This window comes from Heterobasidion irregulare (assembly GCF_000320585.1).
Source record: "Heterobasidion irregulare TC 32-1 unplaced genomic scaffold scaffold_07, whole genome shotgun sequence".
NCBI classification, from domain to species: Eukaryota; Fungi; Basidiomycota; class Agaricomycetes; order Russulales; family Bondarzewiaceae; genus Heterobasidion; species Heterobasidion irregulare.
The window spans coordinates 767,828-782,396 of NW_009258203.1; the positions used below are offsets into that span (position 1 = coordinate 767,828).

General features: G+C 60.8%; 5 protein-coding genes across 5 annotated transcripts; 3 read left to right on the forward strand and 2 right to left on the reverse strand.

The window, feature by feature from the left end:
* Positions 1-132: 132 nt before the first annotated feature.
* Positions 133-4,933, forward strand: zfp3 (putative transcriptional regulator; the record flags this gene model as incomplete). Its single annotated transcript, XM_009549950.1, has 4 exons — positions 133-921; positions 1,090-1,160; positions 1,276-4,137; positions 4,286-4,933. The coding sequence occupies 4 exons, from the start codon at positions 133-135 to the stop codon at positions 4,476-4,478; spliced, it is 3,915 nt and encodes a 1,304-aa protein (XP_009548245.1). The 3' UTR covers positions 4,479-4,933.
* Positions 4,934-5,287: 354 nt separating this feature from the next.
* Positions 5,288-5,880, reverse strand: HETIRDRAFT_103697 (uncharacterized protein; the record flags this gene model as incomplete). The annotated part of the gene is made up of 2 exons (XM_009549951.1): positions 5,288-5,706; positions 5,781-5,880. The coding sequence occupies 2 exons, from the start codon at positions 5,878-5,880 to the stop codon at positions 5,288-5,290; spliced, it is 519 nt and encodes a 172-aa protein (XP_009548246.1).
* Positions 5,881-5,935: 55 nt separating this feature from the next.
* Positions 5,936-8,378, reverse strand: HETIRDRAFT_386170 (uncharacterized protein; the record flags this gene model as incomplete). The annotated part of the gene is made up of 4 exons (XM_009549952.1): positions 5,936-6,407; positions 6,513-6,992; positions 7,101-7,846; positions 8,266-8,378. The coding sequence occupies 4 exons, from the start codon at positions 8,376-8,378 to the stop codon at positions 6,040-6,042; spliced, it is 1,707 nt and encodes a 568-aa protein (XP_009548247.1). The 3' UTR covers positions 5,936-6,039.
* A 792-nt stretch (positions 8,379-9,170) lies between these two features.
* HETIRDRAFT_435056 (uncharacterized protein) lies at positions 9,171-11,208 on the forward strand (the record flags this gene model as incomplete). The annotated part of the gene is made up of 4 exons (XM_009549953.1): positions 9,171-9,280; positions 9,357-9,874; positions 9,925-10,279; positions 10,434-11,208. The coding sequence occupies exons 1-4, from the start codon at positions 9,276-9,278 to the stop codon at positions 11,206-11,208; spliced, it is 1,653 nt and encodes a 550-aa protein (XP_009548248.1). The 5' UTR covers positions 9,171-9,275.
* Positions 11,209-12,673: 1,465 nt separating this feature from the next.
* Positions 12,674-14,427, forward strand: HETIRDRAFT_419350 (uncharacterized protein; the record flags this gene model as incomplete). Its single annotated transcript, XM_009549954.1, has 5 exons — positions 12,674-13,027; positions 13,179-13,520; positions 13,658-13,695; positions 13,789-14,083; positions 14,149-14,427. The coding sequence occupies 5 exons, from the start codon at positions 12,674-12,676 to the stop codon at positions 14,425-14,427; spliced, it is 1,308 nt and encodes a 435-aa protein (XP_009548249.1).
* Positions 14,428-14,569: the final 142 nt, after the last annotated feature.

The following is a 14,569-nucleotide window of genomic DNA, read 5'->3' on the forward strand; positions in this document are numbered from 1 at the left end:
TCACCCGCTGATCCCTCCCTTCCGTTATAGCCTCGAACAACACCGAGTCCCGAGCTCTCCTAGCCCCGTCTCCTCCTCCTCCTCCCCCACACGACACGTATCCTAATACTACTACTACTACTTTACTCTATAATGGACCCTTACGCGTCCCTTCCCCGCTACACAAACAACACCCCCTCCTTCCCTCATTACCCGTCCCATCCCGACCCTTCGCTCTCCCACACAGCCCACTCCCTTTCCCTCCACCAGCAGCAACAGCAACCTCACGACCTCTCTCTCTCCGCTTACCACTCTGCCTCCTCTGCCTCTCCCCCACCCCACCCACCATCGTCATCGTCCTCCTCTAATGCCAACACCGTCCCCGTCGCTGCCTACCGTGCCCTCCAAACATCCTCCCACGAGCACCACGACATCGACATCGCTGCCTCTCTCGGCCACCAGTCCGCCATCCAGGCCTTTGCGCAGGACGCCGGGCGCGCAGGCGGGCTCTCGCGCCCGTTCACCCTCCAGGAGCAGGAACGCCTCGAACACCTCGACAGGCTCAAATTTTTCCTCACCACCGCGCCCTCACACTGGTCCAGCTCCACCCCCGGCCCCATCGTCCCCTCCAGCTCCAGCTCCAGCTCCGCCTCTGCCGCCCTCCTCCCCGACCCCGCCGCGGACGCCGACCCCAGCGCACCCCACCATGCCGCGTCCCACCCCAACCTCAAGCGCTTCCTCCTCCCGAACCAGGAGCACGTCTCGTGCGTCCTCTGGAACGGCCTCTACCACATCACCGGCACCGACATCGTCCGCGCCCTCGTCTTCCGCTTCGAGGCCTTTGGCCGCCCCGTCAAGAACATGAAAAAGTTCGAGGAGGGCGTTTTTAGCGACCTGCGCAACCTCAAGCCCGGCGTCGATGCCTGCTTGGAGGAGCCCAAGGTGAGCCCGGGCATTCTTTGCATCATCCTTCGCGTGGCGGCCAGTCGCCCACGTTCTTTTTTTCCGTGCCCGCTGTGATCGGCCCCGTGTCCTGCATTCCTCGTGCCGTGTCTTACCGTGTGTGCGGTCCTGAGCCCTTGACTGATCGCATCTCGTGTCATCCCACAGTCGCCGTTCCTCGACCTTCTCTTCAAGTACCAGTGCATCCGCACGCAGAAGAAACAAAAGGTCTTTTTCTGGTGCGTCTCTCTCCCTCCCTCCCCCGCCGCCGAGATCACCGCATCGCATCGCATCGCCGCGCCGCGCCGCTTCCGAGCTGACGCTGACGCACCCTCCCTGCCGCTGCGCCCGCAGGTTCTCCGTCCCGCACGACCGCCTCTTCCTCGACGCCCTCGAGCGCGACCTCAAGCGCGAGAAGATGGGCCTCGAGCCCACCACCCTCGTCACCGGCGAGCCCGCGCTCTCCTTCCGCTACGACGCCAAGCGCTCGCTCTACGAGCAGTTCTCGCGCGCGCACGGCCGCCAGCACCGCGCCCAGCGCCTCCCGCACCAGCACCACCAGCGGCACCCGTCCTCGACCTCCGCCTCTGCCTCGGCGTCCGCCTCCATGTCCGACGCGGACGAGTACGAGTACGCCGCGCGCGGCCACCACGGCGGCGCCGGAGACTTGGACGCGGACGACGAGGGCGACGACATGGGCATCGGGAACAAGATGGTCAGCACCGCGGACGCCATCGTCGCGGACGCGTTCAACGCGGCCGAGGACGGCGCCGCGTCGGTCTCGACGGACTCGGACGGCGGGCGCGCGGAGCGCGCTGGGGTCCCCGGCGGGCCCAGCGCGGCGTTCCTCACCATGTTCTCGCTCTTCGAGGGCTCGCCGAGCTACAAGCAGCGCAGGCGGCGGCAGCCAAAGGCCGCTGCCGCTGCCGCCACGTCTGCCACGGGCGCCACGGCTCGGCGCGCGGGGGACGAGGCCGGCGCTGGCTTGGGTGCTCAGGCGCGGCAGGGGATGGGCTCCGCGATGGGGATGGGCTCCACGATGGGGATGGGGATGGGATCTGCGATGGGGATGGGGTCTGCGATGGGGATGGGGATGGGGATTGACGAGCGGCAGGTGGCGCCGAGCGTGGGGATCAGCATGGGCTTGGGGCTGAGCGCGCCGGATATGTTCCTCGCGCAGGCGCAGGCCGGGCCAGCGCGTGGGAGGATGGGGGCCGCGTTTGGGACGCGCGTGCAGCAGCAGCAACAGCAACATCAGCAGCAGCACAATCAGTATCAGCGACCCTCGCATCAGGCTCAGCAACTCCAACAGCATCAGCAGCACCGGACACAGCAGCACGTGCAACAGCAGCAGCAGCAACAGCAACAGCAACGGCAGCAACAGCAGCAGGTGCAGGGCCTCGGCGCGTTCGCGAATGCCGCACCCCCGATGTACGCGTCGCCCGCGCCGAGCCCCATGTCGGCGATGCACCACTCGCAAGCGCAGGCTCAGCAGACGCAGAGACAGAACTCGTTCCCGATGTACGGCCCGAGTGGGATGGCGGAGCTCGCGCCGGCCCCGAGACACTCTGCGACGCTCCCGTCCGGCGCGCTGCAGTACACGCTCGCCGACCCGTCCGTCTCCGTCTCCGTCTCCGCCTCCGCTTCCGCCTCGCCCGCTTTGACCTCCACTTCCACCTCCACCATGGCCTCGGCCTCCGCCACGGCATCCACGTCCACGTCCATGCCCACGTCCATCGGCAGCGGCGGCGGCGCGCAGACGATCAAGGCGTTCGCGTGCCCGCTTTTCTCGTGCGGGCGGCTGTTCAAGCGCATGGAGCACCTCAAGCGGCACGTGCGCACGCACACGATGGAGCGCCCGTTCGTGTGCCCGCGCTGCAGGAAGCGCTTCTCGCGCTCGGATAACCTCAGCCAGCACATGCGCATCCACGCGCGCGCGGACGCGGAGGCGGGCGGCGCGGCGGGCGGCCAGGCTGCCAACGTGCGGATGGACGGCGGCCACGGGGGCGGCGGGGGCAACCTACATCACGGCGGCGGCGGCGGCGGCGGGTTTGAGGAGGACGCGGACGTGGAGAGCGAGGAGGTGGACGAGCTTGATGTGGAGGAGGGCGAGATTACGGACTTTGTGCCTGGTAGCATGCAGTTTGGAGAGATGAGCGCTGGCATGGCGCAGATGGTCGAGGTCGAGGTCGCGGAGCACCAGCACCAGCATCAGCAGCACCAGCACCAACACCAACACCAGCAGCAGCACTCCCAGATGGACGTTGGCGACGGCCAGGACGCGTATTACCCCGGCGCGCTCGGATTCGCGACGTCTGCGTCCGAGAACCTCAACGTCGGCTACGGCGCCCAGCAGCAGCAGCAGCAGCAGCAAGACAGCACCGCGCACTGGGTGCTGCACCCCGCGCCGCACCCACACCCGCACGCGACCGCGAGCCCCGCGTTCTCCAACGTCAGCATGCCCTCGCCCGAGTCGCGCAGCGTCCCGCCGCGCATCACCAGCAGCGGCGCCTTCGCGCACGCGCGCACGCAGGCCTCCGCCTCCGCGGCCTCCTCCTCGCCGTACCACGACGCCCAGGGCGCGTTCGCCGGCGCCGCGCTCACCTCGCTCTCCGCGCCGTCGCACAAGTCCGCGTTCGACCACGCCGCGCTGTACCCGCCCGGGATGGACGGCGGCGCGGGCGCGGTCCGGCGCTTCCGCAGCGCGACGCCCAACGCGCCGCGCAACCCCGAGCAGATCCGCCGGCCGCTGACGTCCATGTCGTCCGAGCACGGCGGCGCGAGCCCCGTGCGCCGCACGTACCACCCGTATGCGCTGCACGCGCACGCCCACGCGCATAGCCGGAGCCAGGCGAGCTCGACGCGGTCGAGTCCGGCGGGGTACACGGTGCCGCTTATGGACTATGCGCCGATGCATCAGCAGCAGCAGCAGCAGCAGGACCAGCAGCAGGGCGCGCTGCTCGGGTTCGACGCGCTCGCGGGGAACGCGATGCCGTCGGGCTTTGCGGCGCAGGCGTACGAGGGCATGTACATCGCGGACTCGCCGTCGTCGTATGGCGCCGAGGCCGGTGCGGGTGCGGGCGCGGGCGACGTCGTGCCATCGGGGATGGCGGGCTACGCGCACGCGCCGCCGCCGAGTGATCAGGAGGCCGCGTACGCGTACGGAGACGCCTACTACGGGATGGTCGGGCAGGGCGAGACGCAGCAGGTCTCCATGTGAGCGCCAAAACCCGAGGCACGCCCGTCGGCGACGGGCCCGTCTTGCCTTGGTCCCCCTCTCCTCCTCCTCCGCATCTCCGGCCGATGACTCGTGGGCGCGCGCACACACACACATACACACACGCACATCTTTAGAGCCCATCAGCATCCTCGTCGCCTGCCCCATCGCATCGGCATCGGCATCGTCGTCGTCGTCATCATCATCTGATCCGCCACGACCCACGAAAGAGTACCCTAATTCCTGGGATGGACGTCCCTCTAATGGCCCGCTTTTTTACTCTAGAATCGATAATCGTGACCCTCCGCTCGTGCTCTGGCGTCAGGACGAGGAGGAATGATCAGCCTACTGTAATGTGTGTATCTCGCGAGCATCACGCGCGGCCGGCGCTGCGTGTTGTATCCGGCGCCGGAGTCGATCCTTTTTCGTTCCCTGACTGTGTCCGATCCGGTTTTTTCCCTCCCATCGATCGTGTATACCATACCCTCCCACGCACTTTTAATAACCTGTCCACTCCGTTCCATTTCGTTGCAATCCATTGCTGTTTACTTCTTTGCTCCGGCTTCCGCCTTCTTTCTCGTTTCTCTTCTCTCTTTCTCTCTTTCACTATCCCCGCCCGCCGCTATTATCGCCCGCCTCTTGGCTCCGCTCGTCGTGTTCTATCAAGCCCTCGCCCTCCCAACCCGTATTCGCTCTGCTATTCCCGCGCGCTCGGTCGCGACCCTCGTCCGTCTTCTTCCCATCATCGTGATGACCTGAATCTCGTCGAACCCGACCACGCCGTGCCACGTACATTCATATCCCATCCATCCCATCCATCCATACATGACCGTATAACTCATGATATATACATATATATACACTACTTTACTTGCATGCCCCACACACACCGCATCCTCACGTACATACTGCACATGCCCGCCCGTTATCGTTGGCTCGTTTTACGCCGCACGCACCACATCTTACGCTACTACTGCTACTGCTACTGCTACTGCTACTGCTACTGCATCCATGGCTTGGCCTCGACTAATCGTCTCTCCTACTTCCTCCTCCCGCTTTGACCCCCCCCTACCCCCCTCGTTGTCGCGCTTGTTTTTTGCTTGTATCTTACCACACACATATTGTTTTTTTTCACGCCGCCTCTGTCGCCTATCGTGCCAGCCCCCGTCCCGCGCGGCGTGCAGCGGCAGTGTGCAGCGCGCGGGGGGCCTTGTGCTCGCCGCTCTCCCTTTTGACGTCCACGATCTGGCTCACCGACATGCCCTCCCCGTCGGCCGGAGCTCCTGTACGCATTATTATCGCCCGCACGTACCATGTAGCCGATTCGACGATGTAATCTCGCGCTACGTTTTCTTTCACCCTGATTAATGCACTCATGCTTCGTTCACGCAGCGCGCGCGCCGCGGGTTTGGGGTTTTCGCGGCGTGATGAGGTTCGGGTGGGTGATGCTGATGCTGATGGTGACGTTGATGTCGTTGATTGATGCGATTCTGATGTGGATGTGGATGTTGAGTTGATGCTGATGCTGATGTGGCGGCTGGTGGCTGGGGCTTCGGAGAAGGATGAACCTAGTCGGTTAGTCGGTCGGTCGGTCGGTGGGCTGCGAGTTTATTGACGGCGAGCACTACTAGCGCGTCCTCACAGAAGGCAGTAGCTTCAGAAATATTCAGGAAGGCTGTGGGAGGCCGCACGGCCTCCCCGCGATACTTCGATTCGTCCTGCCAAAGCGTCCAGAAGACCATCACAAGTTTTTTTCTGCACCGCACATCGCTTCCATTGATGCATGCATGCATGCGTGATGGGCCACGGTGATCCATCATATTCATCAACGTCCGAATCCGGGCTAGGGTCTACAAGTTTGTCGCCGCAGCCGCAGCCGCGTCCTGCCGCGCGCGCTCAGCTCACGCCTGGCCGTCCCAGACGTAGTCCCTGAACGCATTCGCCCACCACCGCACCTCGACGCCGTCCCCGACGCCGCCCGCGGCGTGCACCTCGTCGCGACACACCGCGCCCCCCATCTCCGCCTCGCCGATCATCTCCGCCACGAGCCCGACCGGAACGGCTTCCGCCCAGGCGACCTCGAGCGCCGTGCGCGGGCCCCGCGCGGCTATCAGCTCGCACAGGCGCGCGGCGAACGCGCCGGGCGCGTACGCGGGCGTGTGGAGCACCCGCAGCCCGGTCGTGGGGAATGTGCGGAGGCGGACGGGCGGGGCTGTGTGCGACGGCAGGAGCGGAAGGACCTGCAGGAACGTCGACGGGGGGACGAGCGCTGGACGTCGAATCGAGCGGGCCCGAAGTCGTGCCGGGAATGGAGAGATTCGATCAGTGAGATGAAAGGAAGGGAAGGGAAGGGAAGGCGGAGTGGGGGACGCACCGATTCCCCGCGCGCGGTTCCAGCCGCCCCAGACTTCGTCAAGGCCGATGATACCTCGGTCGCGCATGAGCCCGATGCCGCTCTTTCCTCCCGTGCCCTGGAGCACGCCGGCCAGCTCGCGTGCGAGTTCTTCGTGCCAGCGCTTTTCGTCGCGGATCATGTCCAGCGTCACGGGCGTGTTCTGCATCTGGAGGCCGAGCTGGACGAGGGAGGATCGCACAAACGTGGCCTCCTCAGGCTCCGTGGAGGGCACGAGGGCAGAGCTCGATAAAAACGAGGACGCGGCCGAGGCACCGTCGGACGGAGACCCATATGGGTTCGAGGCGAGAGACGAGGACGCCGTGAGCCGTTCGTTGAGCTCACCCGCGAGACGCACCATGTCCCGCGCCTTGATCATCAGAGCCTCCAGGTCCTTCAGCGCGTCGTCCATGCCCGTCTGGCGCGTCTGCGCCGAAGTCTCGACGGTACGAAGGAGGCCATCTGGGAATGACAGGCAACGCAATGAATCAAGATCGGCTCGTCAAAAGATACTCCTGCAGACGCACGAATCCCTGAGCCTGCAGCGCCTGATACCTCCGGGCGCGCGACGCCATCTTTCGCCTGTCATCGGAGCAAAATCAGCATCTGCCGAGTGACCGACTGCACGCGATTCGTTAAGGAAACGGACCTCCCATGCTTTACCAAGCAGACTTCGTTTCAACACCGCGTACAGCGCCTTGTCACCACCTCTGCGAAAACTCAGCTTCATGACCCTGCTTTCCGCCTCGTCTGGGAGCGGCGACATCGGGCGCGATGCCGGCGCAGACTTGAGCACCGGAGGCGCCCGCGGGAGTTGCGTGCCACATATCTCGCATTCGTGGAGCGACGGGTGGTTCAAAAATGTGCAAGCGGGACAGGGAATCTCGCTTGGCACGGGTGTGGGAGCGAGCGAGGCCGGCATCGAAACAGACGCGGGCTGCGCGACAGCCAAAGTGGAGGACGGGCGCGGCGCGGCGCTATTTGGGCCCGACTTGGCGCGGGGAACGCCGCATAGAGAGCAGACTGCCGCAGTGGGGCTCAAGCCTGGCGGGTTGCGGAAGTTGCAGACTTCGCATGTCCAACTTTCGCCCGCGGGATCGTCGCTTACGGCGCTCGATGGCGACGATAATGCCTGTGCGAGGTGCAGGGTGACCTTTGAGGAAGATGTGAACAGACCTGCGTAATATTCGGTCTGTGATATATACGACAAGTCCAGGGCGAACGAGCAGACGAGGGGTTTCGCCGCATCGATGTAGAATAGACGATGAGTCGTCACGAACACAGTGCCGTTCTGACGATCGGCCGACTTCTGTGTACTAAAAGTCATTATTGAGAATGGAGAGAAGCAGATTGGAGCGACCAATGTGAAGGACGATCAGGGAGCCGACATCTGTCATGCAAAATAGACATGGGGCTGAAATAGAGACGAGGAACCATCATACAAAGGCGGAAAGCAGTCCTCATTGAGGATCGCAAAGGACTACGGAGCGAGAACGCTTGGCAGGGCAATTATATGATAGACGTGTGCCAGTTTATACTCTGCAAGGATCTGAACAGACATCGACACGCCACGGTCTGCACACATCGGCCACGGCTGAGATCCGTGAGGTACGCCCAATATATCGAAAGAGAGTAGCTTCCCACTTTATTGGAATAGATCCAGTGGGAATCATGTCACGACACGGAGATACGGGAAGCAGCGGGAAAGACAGAAGAGAAGCGAAAAGGAACATACCCCTCGTAGATCCCAACGCCTTCCTGACTTGATAAATTGTCCTCATCGTCATAGAGGAGAGCAGGAACGGGTATGGTACCGTCCACGGGTCTTGTGTACCTGTACAAGCTCATGAGGGTGGTCGCAGGAAGTGGTGATCGTCAATTCACTCGAACAAGCGCAGAAGGCCCTTTGCAATATACAGAACAGCCTGAGAACGTCGTTGATGCAGTGCCTGTGATCTAAAAGTATGTATCCTCTAGCATAAAAAGACAGCCGGGAATAAGATGGCGTGAGGAAGACGGTGGGAGACGGGGACCAGAGAACGGCTGGGAGCCGGTGGGGGAGATTTGACCTGGAGACTTCCAGGTTTTCGGTGGTTCCGACTGCGGTCAAACGACTTCCGGACACTGAAAACCAAAGTTTCGGGTTTCAAGAGATATTTGACGACGAACAGAGGTATGCGATTGGGAGGAGAGGTGAGGACGATATGTTGTCTGTGTCAGCCACACGGCGACCGCCAATCAGCACGGCGCATTGTATCGATCTCTTTCCTCAACCACTGCCATCATCAATGATTCTTCACCATTTTTTGGGTGCAGAACGTGGATTGATCTCGAATATCCTTTGCTGCCCAGAGCCCGTGCTTGTCTTGCGGTTCTTGGCGTAAAATCACTGCCTGGAGAGCGAGTGTTGCTGCTGCTGGAGCGTGCGATGGCCCAATCTGGGGGGAGGCATATTTCTGGCCAATGGAGAGCCGGGATGGAGTGTGGCAATGTGAAAGCCGGTTCAACTCGAATCTCTCACCGAGACTTCTGCGAGGATGTATTTCTCCCGGCCAAACACACGAAGCAGTCCGTGGGCTCGTTCCACCCCTTTCTGACCCTTCAGCGGTGGCCGCTCTCTTAAGGTGCTCTCACCGTTCATCAGACCACTCCCTTCTCCCACTGCCGCCTCTTGCACGCTTTATCAATAAGCTGGCCCTTGCCTGTTAACGTCCTATCGTTTGTCGGCGATCATCGCGCATATTCATGAGGTTCGTCTCGGAAATATCAACAGCGATCTTTGAGAGATCGTGATGTGTATGGCTGACATTCTGAAATCTGGTGCAGGCCCTCGTCCCCACGATCCATCCCGCTTGTCCTCGCTCTTCTTCTGTGTTCCTCACTATGGAGTGAAGCTTCGTGGTTTGCACGGGCAGGCCAGGTTAACATCACTGTAGACGACTCAGACCCATCGATCCTGTACCAGCCAGCAGCTCAGTGGGTCTCCAGTGCTAATTCATCGAACTGCAAATTCTGTCTGGCCCCATCAGACCCAAGTATCGCCTTCGAGAGCACCTGGCATCATGGACTCCATGTAATTCCAACGACAGATGCAGACGACAGCAAAAATAGGGATGAGGATAGTGGTGGTAAACATGGAAGGGTCCGGCGATGGCACAGACGATACCGTGAAGACGACGACAGTGACGAAGGACAGGTCAATGGAGCCAGCTCGAATGGCGATGACGATGGCGATGACGATGACGATGACGCCGACAGTAGTAGCCCCTTCGCTGTAGTGAAGCTGGATAGCGACGATGCCGGATTCGTCGACGAGCCCGTCTTCCTCCAGCTTAACTTCACTGGTTATTTTCTACTATTTCCTCGCCGAATACGCAATTGACATTCTGGACAGGCTCGGCTATTTATCTCTACTGTCTTCTCCCGTTAGGCGTACCCGCTACCAACACGAGCACGCCAACCCTGACCAACCTGACTTTCACTCTCGACAACAAGCCTATGGGCAGCTTCTTCCATGATGGCTCGGCGTCTGCTTCTGGATTTGCGCCCAAATTTGCTGTCCTTGCACAGAGCGGCCTCCCACAGATGCCGCACACGCTTCAAGTCAACCTTGGACCTGATTCCGTCATGCTGTTCGACTCCTACGTATTTACTCAGGCAGCCGCAATGGACTCGAATAACAATTCTCCGAGCCCATCTAACACGGAAGCTCAGCCCTCGCCAAGTGTGACGCAGACTGCAGTTGTCGAGTAAGTGTGTCGCCCGCTCTTACCTCGGCTGAAACTATACTGATGATCTGGACCCTCTGACATCCCAATGATTTCGTGTTGTTCGATATCTCCGTTATCCTCGCCATCCTTCGTACGATTCAATTCTACGCTCCGCTTCCGATCCACCGATCAGCGCCAAAACAAAGCAGCACAACATCGCGACCTTCGGAGGTGCCGTAGGCGGCTCCGTCGGGATCTTAAGTATCGTCGCGAGCTGCCTCGCCTTCAGTATCTATCGTAGGCGGCAACTTTCCGCGCAGCGCCAGCGTCAGGAGCGCTCATCGCGCAACTTACACTCGGACGCGGAGTCCTTCCAGACGTACGCATCCGAGGATGGCCCACCGATGCAAGGCCCCGCCCCATTCGTCCCGAGGTTCTTCCCTGGTACGATGCCGGTAGCGCCGCCGCCGTATATAGGCCCGCTCCCGAGTGGCTCGCCATTGATGTCGTCCGCGGAGGTCAGCGTGCCCGTATCGTATGCGGACCGCCCGCCGCCAACACCACGGCTAGGAGAGCGCAATTTTTTGCCGCCTATGGACGAGGATGGAGTGAGCGACGGCGAGCTTGGAGGAGATCGGGACTCGCCGCCATCGTTTGTCGTCGCCATCGCGTCGCCCGAGCCGCCGCTCATGGCGAACATCGTGCGGCGCGTACCGGTGCTGCGATTGTCACTCGAGAACGTGCGAGAGGAGAGTGAAATCGAGACTTTGGGATCGAGGTCGATAGAGCGGAGCTCGGAGGATGCGCAGAGGACGGATTCGTCGCGGACAGAGGCGCACACGCCTTCGGCTTCCTCGCGGCCGCCGAGCTTCCAGAGCTTGGGGTCGTCGCTTCACCCGCCTTTGATTCTTGAGGATACCCCGAGTCAGGCGGGCGAGCTTGATCATGCTGGTGCATTGCGTAGATAGGTGTGTGGACAGCTTCTGTTTGACGCTCCTTTGATGTTGCCAAGCTTGTCGCCATTTCTTGCATATCTGTGTCTATTTATGAATCGCGCCGCTCGGTCGGTCGAAAATGTTCACGGTGCTTGGGCCCTGAGGCGGGGGGAGCGCACGATGACCGCTACGAACACTTTGCTCTGCTCCCATCCCTCGCGTGCATTCATACCGTACCGACGGTCGTGCGCCGCGCGCACCACACCGCGTTCTCTTAGTCCGTTTCGTCTATCCTATTTCCTCAGCGTATCCCATCTCCCACGCGTACTCTCTCACCATGATGCATATGCGCGTGCGCGGGACTGGGTCTTCCCGCGGTGCCTCGCAGACTCCCGAGGCTGTGGGTCTGGACGTGCGTATTTTCTCCGCCGTGCGCGCGCACGGATGGCAGGCTATGGCAGGGCCCCATCCTTCGGGCTACGCCGCATGCACGCGCTGTTCCCACCGATGCTATAGGGCGATAATTGTGTCTGCATTCCAAGCGGGCTCGCACTTGAGCTCTGTGACCTTTGAACGTATGCTCCTGCCCCGCACGACCCAACACATCTTTTTACATGCGCCTTTATCTTCATATTTCATATCAACATCTGTTCTGCTCGTCTCACTCTGGCCACCTTCAGCGTTCACCCTCCATCGTTCCCACGCTGACTCGTATTTTCAGCCGCTTCATGATCATCACGGCGAAGCATCGACTCGTGCGATGCTATGCGAGTCCGTTCTCGACGAGCGGTAGTCGGTTGGACGCCGGATATTCTTCGACTAACTAGGTCAGCAGGTACAGGGAGCACTTATCATATATCGACGTGTAGCCTGGCGTTTGTAGGAATGTATTAGAGGGGGACGTAACGGACTAAGGCAGCCGGAGTAGTGTGGAGCGGCCCCACCTGATCGCAGTCTTAGCGACGTCCGTGGTGAGTATGCGAACGGCGTAGCTTAAGCGTTTGTCCTCGGGTGTAATAGTGCGTGCCGCGCACGCTTGCTTTCTCGATCCCGTTCTGTGTTTATTTCTCCGTTTCATTTTCTGTGGGCAGCATGATATGAAGGCGGTCGTGTGGAAGGGCTACATGCTCACGAGTCTGCTCAGCTGGCAAATGACGGGTTTCCTCCTGTTCGTCTTTCTCTTTGTCGTTGCCCCTAGTCTTCCGAAACTCAACTCCCGGGAGACTTCTAAGGAAATCGATTCCTGACCGAAACTATGAACTAGGAAAAGTTCAATGTCTGTTCGTCGCCAATCTATGGTATGGTCATGGATTGATTTCCACTATCGAGAACAGGATATTTATGGGTGAAATTTCTACGATTGGAAATTGGCAGGCGCAGTGCAGTCTCAACGGATTCCATTAGACGCTCGTATCAGATTCTGTTCGCTAAGGCCGCTCTGCGCCATATCAATGCATCGTTTTCGCTCCTCCCATCGTCCAACATCCCATCCTTCCCCATGAAACGCCCCGACCCCATGATCGAGCTCATCACCAAACCGTCCGGCGGCTCCTCCTCGTACCCACGCTCTGCATCCCCGTCCAGGTCCGAGCCGTTCACATCCTCCTCCATCTCCGTCTCCATCTCCGACGCCACCAGCACCAACGCCTCGAGTCGTGCGCACGAGCATGAGCACGTCGAGGACATCAACGCACCGTACGGCCTGCGCGAGCTCGAGCAGGGCTGGCGTGCGCTGCAGCCGTTTCTCTTGCGTCGCGGGTATTCCCTTCGTAGACGATATTGGCCTGGATGGGTTGGGTCGTGGGTCGGCACACCCCTAGATCCACTGGAATGCGAGGATAGCATCGTCGTCGTACGTCGAGCCTCCCCCGCTGCCCCCACTACCCCGCATACACTATATTTACGTAATAATTAATTCTGGGGTCTGCACGCGTCGCGATCACCTATCTGCATCCTGCACGCGCAAATTATGCTTCCGGTATGCGGTCGCATGTTGGACTCAGGAAGCAAACGTTCTCGACGCCGTGCGAGTATCCGATGGCGCGCAGGTCGTCCTCAAAATTCACTCTCCAGTCGACCCACTACCAAAACAGCAAGAAATCTCGACATTGCGCTACTTCTCCTCTACGTCCCTCGCGGACGACCCACATAACCACGTTCTTCCATTGCTCGACGTTCTAGAGGTGCCGGGGACGGGCAGCTTCGATTGGACAGACGTGCCGGAGGGTGCTAGCGCGGGCGCGAGTGGGATCCGCATTGCGGTGATGCCGCTCTTGCGGGACTGGTATTCGCCGCCATTTTGCATGGCCGTGGAGGCGCTCGTGTTTATAAAGCAGATGCTCGAGGTATGTCCTTTTCTTCATTATCGCCAACCTCTCCGTCCTCCTGCAAACACCACACCATCCCGCAATCGATTCGTACTCCAATTTCCGTCATACACACGCGCTCAGCACCCCCGTATGCACACACATTATCACTACAGGGTCTCGCATTCCTGCACGCGCATGGCGTCGCGCACCGGTACTGTATCCCTCCATCCCTCCCCACCCTCTATCTCACTTTCGTTCTCCCCGTCCCCTAACTCCAAACTGACCTCCCGACTCGTCTGCACAGTAACATATGCGCGTCGACGATACTCATGGATGCACGCGACCTCTTTCCTTCGGGGTTCCATGGCGCATACAACATGAACCCTAACCACCGTGTATCCGAGGCGCAGCTCCCGCGCCGTACGCGCCTCGCGGTGCCGCACCCTGTGAAATACTATTACACGGGGTTCGGGGCCAGCGCGCGCGTGGACCAAGCACCAGACCTAGATACGGTCGCGCGACCATCTGGTGCAGCGGAGGACGCGTTCGCAGCGGACGTATACGCGCTCGGCAAGCTCCTCGCCCACTTCTTCCGTGATGTCTGTCTCTCCCCTCTCTCTTGCCCTCTCCCCTATACCTACTCGCCATCTCTTACCCACTACAGGGCCACACGAACCTAACCCTCCTCGATCCCCTCTTCGCGTCCATGCTCGCGCCTCCCGCACAGCGCCCCACCGCCGCCGCCTGCCTCGCGCAATTCCACACGCTCACGCGCCGCGGTGGCGGGCTGTCGAGGTGGCGGCGTATGACACGGCTGGGGTATCGGTGGGGGTTGAAGGGTGTCGGTTGGAAGATGAGGGCGGAAGGGTTGGCGAGGTGGCTAGGATTGGTCGTCGAGGGCGCGACGGGCGGGTGGAGGGGTGGAGTCGGTCTGGAGTTCTGATCTCTTGAGCTGGGGATGTCGGAGAGACCCAAGACGCACATGTAGTTGGCTCATATCTTGGCGATATTCTGTATTTGCTCCGACTTGCTGTGACTGCCATTTTACTGTTTTGCTTAGCCTCTGCTTCTCTATTTTTGGGTCT